The 7,268-nt window shown below is 36.9% G+C and overlaps 1 protein-coding gene across 1 annotated transcript in view; it reads right to left on the reverse strand.

Moving 5' to 3' along the window:
* Window positions 1–7,268, reverse strand: part of ANKIB1 (ankyrin repeat and IBR domain containing 1) — a gene marked incomplete at its 5' end in the record, with an annotated part of 36,365 nt that overhangs the window by 8,570 nt on the left and 20,527 nt on the right. Inside the window, 6 exons of the mRNA XM_009705929.1 lie at window positions 328–473; window positions 871–937; window positions 1,030–1,116; window positions 1,682–1,816; window positions 4,246–4,376; window positions 5,398–5,486. Coding sequence (XP_009704231.1) covers window positions 328–473; window positions 871–937; window positions 1,030–1,116; window positions 1,682–1,816; window positions 4,246–4,376; window positions 5,398–5,486 — 655 coding nt within the window. The remainder of the gene's footprint in view (window positions 1–327; window positions 474–870; window positions 938–1,029; window positions 1,117–1,681; window positions 1,817–4,245; window positions 4,377–5,397; window positions 5,487–7,268) is intronic.

Consider the following 7,268-nt stretch of genomic DNA (forward strand, 5'->3'; position numbering starts at 1 on the left):
GACAGGAAAGAGGAGCTAGAGAAGGAGATGAAGGCTGAAGCTAAAATGTTACCCTCAGAAAGCAGATTAACAGTAAATTCTTTTCTTTCTTTCCCCTTCCACCTGTCCTTATCCCTCTCCTTTTGCAGCAAAGTGGCTTTTTCCATTCATTCTAAAATTGAACTAAAAGCTACTGTGTCATAGAGTAATTAAAATGCGCTGATTTTCCAAAGTTGGTTACAAATACAAACCGGGTGTTCTACACTATAAAAATGGCAAAAAGACACTGGTAACTAATATATATATAAAAAAGTAACATTAGAAAAGCAAAATATATGCATGTATTACCTGCATAAGTTCAAATATTTCTTTCTTTGTGCTTTTAGGCTCCAAAAAGAATCCATATGGATAAGAACACTTAAGAATGCGGCGAGTTTTTAGAAGCTCTTGCACTGCATCTTCAATGAATGTGGTATCAGGACAGCCTCCCTCAGCTGTAAGATGAAACAAGCACTGTGAAAAAAACCTGCTGATGTCACCATTTCTTTTAGCATAAGAGTTTTCCTCCAAAATAAAATTTATGTGCATGTCAGTTAAATATTTTGCAAGTAAACAGCAGCAGGTTCTTAATGATTACACGGTGTTCTTACTAAAAGAAGTAAGCACAGAATGTTAGCTTCTCCCTTACGAATGCTGCTTTCTCCTTGAGTCTTTGGAATAGATAAGATTTACTGTACATGTAGCTTTCATCCACTGCTTAGGAATTATAGTACCGGAGGGATCACATCACACAGCAGACTGATGTGAGCTCTACCCCCCAAAAAAAAGGTTTAGCCATAACAGAGTTGATTTGATTTCAAATCAAATTCATAGATCACAGCAAGTACTTACTTCCACTGAGAGCTCTACTCAACTGCTCCATCTTTTCTTTGGCTGTTTTTAGAAGGCGCTGTTCTAACTAGAATAAGAAAACAAAGAAAATACAATAAGATAATTATTTTTGGATTATAAAATAGAAACAAAAATCAGTAAAAATGGCTTGACCCACACCTGGTAGCTAAGTTCATGGTTCTTAAATCTTGTGTAATAGTGCATAAACCTATCAAGCTCTTGAAATCTTCTATGCTTCTTTTCAGCCTGAAAAATAATGGGGAAACAAAAGAAAGCAAGATAAATCTTATGATTTAATTTAGCAATCACCATTAGATATAATTACATAATCAACTGTTACTATTCCCACCATACATAAAGTATTGTACACAATGCTGATGAGTGCCATGTAAGTAAACAGACAAATTTTTGAAATACAGAAGTCTGTAAATACCATAGCCAAAGAGTTGATACACTGTGTGTGCATGCTATTTAAACAGACTTTCCAAATGCCAAAATTAAGGCATACCTTCTGTAGTGCACAGCAGCTAATTACAGTATCAGCACGCCCATTTCACAAAAGGAAACCATGGCACAGAGAAATAAAATGACTTGAGTAAAGTCACCAGTGGTTGTTACCAAAGCCAAAAGTAGAACCAAATCTTATGTTTCTATCCACAAATAAGCAGTGTTTATTTCTGTCTCTTTGATATATTTAAGGTTGTATTTTTCCATTTAGAACTCGGGTTTGGAAGAATTTTGATGACACTTATTCTAAATAGAAAATTGCAGCCTTAGCGCTATTTTTCAAACACACACATTTATTCATTACCTCTACTGTCATCTCCTTGGACTGTTCCTCTACATGTTGAATAACCTCATAGCGAGTGCATCTGTAGTAGCCTCCAGTGGAAGAGCTGTGCTTCTTCCATTCTTCTAAGCATATCCAGCAAAAGTCATATTTGCACTTCAGAAAAAAAAGACACAAGGGGGAAAAAGAAAAAAAGTTGATACACTTGCAGCTATGCATCATTATTCCTCCAGGAACAACTGAATTAACATCATTCTGAGTGTGCTTATGGTCAAAAAAAATTTTGAGGAACCTCCTTCCTATTTTACCTACTACAGAAGATCTGGGTTATCAAACCACATCAGTCATAATTTTTGTTCTTTGGATCACAAGATTGTGTTGGATCTATGTGTTAAGTTTTAAGTGGATGAAATAAATCATATGATAAATACAGCTGATCAGGCCTGGTTTTTTATTACTGTTCAAAAAAAAGACAGTCTCATTTTTAAGCAACACAGAAACTGTTCATGAGAAAGAGTGAATTTTTTTTCTAGTATCACTTAAAAAACGTAACTACTGGTATTTTTGTCATGTGGTGTTGCTGATGCAAAATATTAGTAACAACTACTAAAGCAAGAGAGTATAAACCAGAACATAAACTTTGAAGAGTGATTACTTTAAGGTGAGCCTTTTCTGCATCGACCGAGTAAACAGCTTTCAAACTAGGTAATACCTTACGAGGAGATCTGACTTATCCAGTCTCCTCTGCATCAGAGAAGATCAATCTGTATTAAATATTCTCAACTCAGCACTGAGTTCTCAGCTAGTTTATTTCAAAATAATTGGAAGCTATTTATGGATGGATAGGCAAAAGACTTTATGACTTGGTGAATTGTGTTTATTTTATCTGTTTTACAGATGACCAAAGAAAAATCCTGAAAAAACTAAGCAAAAATTTACATTAATTAATATGAAGCCATTAATATTATTATTGGAATTTGATAAATTAAGTTGCATTTTTTCTCTCCTTGATAAGTTTAACCTTTCCAGGAATACCTAGTCCATATCAGATATGTTTATCAATAGTTGTTTTATACAATCAATTAGATACATTACAGGAAGAAACGAAATCCAGTTCTTGCATTGTATTTTTGCTAATTTCGTCTCACCAGTAGTGCTCATTTTCTTCTAAAACGCAATGCAGACTAGGGTATTTCTTCTTGTTATTGTGCTGCACCTTCTTGTTCTTAAACATTTTTTGAAGCTGCTTGCTTATACAAAATAGTAAGACGAGTGCTGAGAATGAAGTATGAGAATAATTGTGTAGAAAAGTGTTAAGTGTGTATGACTGCATCATTTGCCTACCATTCAAAACCACTCATATTCATTATAAGAAAAACATCATTACAAAATATTCAAAAATGGTATGAAACAAGTTGTTTCACAAGCAACAGCACTAATAAAACTTGACTTCCTATTAATTTATGTGTATATGCTCCTACTGCAATAATTTTGCCTCTCCCAAATTATGTCCCTCCATGACCACTCCACTATATATCTATCTTCTAATTTCTCCCATCTCCTAAAGTCTCCTCAAAAACCCAAGATTCACCCAGTGTTCCCAGACCCTCCCCCCAATACCTCCCTCTCATTAAACGTTCAAAACCACATCATCTGTTTCTACACATCTCCCCAGAACCCTGAGCTCTGTTTTATGTGCCTTTATGATCACCTAGCCATGCAGCAGCACTGCCTAGGCGTAACAAATCACACCTGCTGCCTGGCCACTGTCTAAGCCAAGCAGAAGAGGTAATTGCTGAGCGTGTAACTAAATCTCTTAGCATTTTATTGGAGCCAACTATGTGAAGTGTGTGCTACTTTCTTATTTTTAATGATGCTCCTCAAAGAGGTATTAGGTATAGTTATGTAAGGTATTTCTGACATAAAGAAACAGTATTCTAAATATGCTGCTTTTAGCTAATGTGAGAGAAAAAGCATTCTCAAATGATACTGAACTCACGGCAAAAATATTTTTTCTATTTTGGTAGCATAGTACAAACTCATGACTAAGTCTTTGGCTGCTGTTACCACTAAGTTTCTCTTGGAATTACTCTTTACTGTCTTTTCATTCCTGTTTACAGTTTTCCATTTAAACTTCTCTGTTTTGTTGCTATGTTAGAGAAATAATGCAAAAGAAAAATGTAGTAACGCAAAACCTTCATTAGAGGTTACCACTCCTTAAAATGTTTCATCTTCTGCCAACTAAAAATGTTCTTTCTCTTCTACACTATTAATGGTGATTAAACAATCAATTACTTCTGTTCTCTTAAGTTTCATACTGTATTGCCAGTAATTCTTAGGTGTTTATGAAATTTCAATCATTACAGAGTTCAGCTGCCAGCCAAACAGACTTCACTAAATATTAAACATTTTCTGAAGACATGTAACCCACCATTTGCACATTATCTAATTCCTGCAACAAGTTCCATTAGATCTCAGGCATGACATTTCAGAGGTTTTGGATATCTGTGCTCCTAAAATGTGTCCATGACATACACAATCTGAATTATGGTTTCACAACAAATTATATGAAGGGCCTTTCTCACCTTTGCACATTGCATGTGGTTGCAGCCCTCATTCTTCTGAATTGGAGATTTGCAGTTGGCGCATGGTTTGGAGTTTGTTAGTAACCACAGGCAGTTGGCAGCATCTTCATATGCCTCACTCACTCCCACAACTTTTTTAGGATGACAGGAGGATACGGAGCATGCAAAAACAGAGAAGTTGAAATTGTACTTGTGCAATCTTTTTGCAGAAAATCAGATTAGGAAAGATACATGTTTACCTGTTTCTTGACAGAATATTGTAATTCTTCACTATATATTTTTCTCAACATATATAAATGTATACATTTTCTAATGTATACATGTTACATATATTATTACACATGCTATTTCTATATATTTCCACACATATATTTCTATACAAATTCTTATATATATGAAATTTATCACATAGAAATGAGCAAATACATATATGATAAAAATCAGCATAATTTGACAAAGTATGGTGTATTTTGCCTCTTTATAAAATTTTCTATGCTTTCCAGAATATTTATAACATATTATGGAAAGGCTCTGACATGTGGTAACCAAGTTAAGTTAGTATTTATTCAAATTACTGTTAATCTTTCTTTTTTTTTAATGTTGACCAAGAAAACCTCTGTGCTGTGTAAGCCAACCTTTATTAGTTTTTTCAGTAAATATTATTTATCATTAAGCAATTCCTCACAATTCCTTTGCAATTCAGCCTCAACCTTACTATTATTATCACCTATTGGCTTGAATTAGTTTTAAAGCACACAAACAACGGCATAGAAAACAATTCAAACAGAAGTCCAGACTGGGCTAAAAGACTTAAAATTGCCCAGGACAAATAAAGTTATATTCAGGAATAGACCAATTAATTAATGAAAAAAAGCTGTGAGAGGAAGGGAAAAGAGTTTTGTATGCCCTGACTGAACCACATGAAGATTTATGGGGAGGACTGGTTCTTGAAGAACAGTCTACCGTAGTGCTGCCTAATACGCAGTTAAAGTGTGAAGCAGCCCCTCATTCAGGGGCTAATTTTCTCCCCCTTTTACCCTATTTTTCAACGAATGTAGAGTTTTTACTTAATGCAACTAAAAAATCCCTCTAAAACGAAAAGATAACAACAACAGAAAAAAAAAAACATTCCCCCACAGGCATGACTCTTACGTTCTTCCGGTTTCATTTCAGATATTTTCTGTAGCCAGTCCTTCCAGGTTTGGCAGTCACAAGGTTCATGTGCTTCACCAAGACATTCCCTGAAAATGAAGGTATATGCACAATTAGTTATCATTTAGAGATTTAGAATTAAAGTTAAAATTGGTTCAAGCTAAAAAACATGGAAACTTACCATGACACACTCAAACTTTAATTAAGACAGGAAGATAAAAAGCCATGCAATTAACATTATTTTAAAATACTCTTAGACTACTTGCTCATAAGCACAGATAACCATTATTAAGATTAATAAAGAATTTAAATGAGACAGGAAAGGAAAAGAGCTTTTTAAAATTACAATCTGAAATAAATCAGCTGGTTTGCAGTTTGTTTGAGTTACGCCTAGGTACTATTTTAGTGCCACAAAAAGTGCTAGTATAGTTTCTGTGGTAAAGTTAATCCAGAATAAAGAGATTATCCAAAACTAGGTCATTTGCTATAGCTGAAATGCACTTTATGTAGAATTACTTGCATTTGTTCAGTTGTAATAATTAATCTTTAACTAGATTCAAGCTTTTAATCTAGAACAAGATCCAAGTCCTTCAACACCAGCATTAAGTATTTATGGATGTTTACTCTTTCCACCAGAGTCTCATAAATGGGGGCTTTAACTTAGTTACATGGACACAGTGGAGAAATGAGTCCTTTCAGCTTCTCTTGAAGTTACTACTAGCTTTAAGGCAATCACTACTACACAGTGACAGATATATGGCTTCCAGATGGTTCTTCAGTGTAGATGTGTCACTATGGACTCCAGATTTGTAATGACTCCCTTTTTTGCTGCAGAGAAAAGATGCCATCCAGAGGGACCTCAACAGGCTTGAGAGGTGAGCCTGTGTGAACCTCATGAATTTCAAAAAGACCAAGTGCAAGGTCCTGCACCTGGGTTGGGGTAATCCCAAACACAAATACAGGCTGGGAAGAGAAGAGATTGAGAGCAGCCCTGAGGAGAAGGACTTGGGGGTGTTGGTTGACAAGAAGCTCAGCATGACCCAACAATGTGCACTTGCAGCCCAGAAAGCCAACTGTATCCTGGGCTGCATCAAAAGCAGCATGACCAGCAGGTTGAGGGAGGGGATTCTCCCCCTCTACTCTGCTCTGGTCAGACCCCCCTGCAGTACTGCCTTCAGCTCTGGGGCCCTCAACACAAGAAGGACATGGACCTGTTGGAGTGAGTCCAGAAGAGAGCCACGAAGATGATCAGAGGACTGGGGCACCTCTCCTCTGAAGACAGGCTGAGAGAGTTGGGGTTGCTCAGCCTGGAGAAGAGAAGGCTCCGGGAGACCTTACAGCAGCCTTCCAGTACCTAAAGGGGCCTACAAGAAAGCTGGGGAGGGACTTTTTACAAGGGCAGGTAGTGACCGGACAAGGGGCAATGGCTTTAAGTTGGAAGAGGAAAAATTTAGATGAGATATTGGGAAGAAATTCTTCACTGTGAGGGTGGTGAGGCATTGGAACAGGTTGGCCAGGAAGTTGTGGATGCCCCCTCCCTGGAAGTGTTCAATGCAAGGCTGGATGGGGCTTTGAGCAACCTGGTCTGGTGGAAGGTGTCCCTGCCATGGCAGGGGGGCTGGAACTAGATGATCTTTAAGGTCCCTTCCAACCAAACCATTCCATGATTCTATCAGTGGCAGCAAGTAGCCTCAGACATCTGCCACATCAAACAAAAGAATTCAGAGGGAGTATATTTCAGATGGGCATCAGCTGCATCAAATCATACACGTTTTCTGCAGATCCAATGGTGAACTGCTCCGCAGTGCAGATTCAGAAGCTACATCAATACTCTTCTGATCGCTGTTGATCACATCTTAAGCAGGAGTGCA

The sequence above is a fragment of the Cariama cristata genome, unplaced genomic scaffold (genome assembly GCF_000690535.1).
Source record: "Cariama cristata isolate BGI_N322 unplaced genomic scaffold, ASM69053v1 scaffold40238, whole genome shotgun sequence".
NCBI classification, from domain to species: Eukaryota; Metazoa; Chordata; class Aves; order Cariamiformes; family Cariamidae; genus Cariama; species Cariama cristata.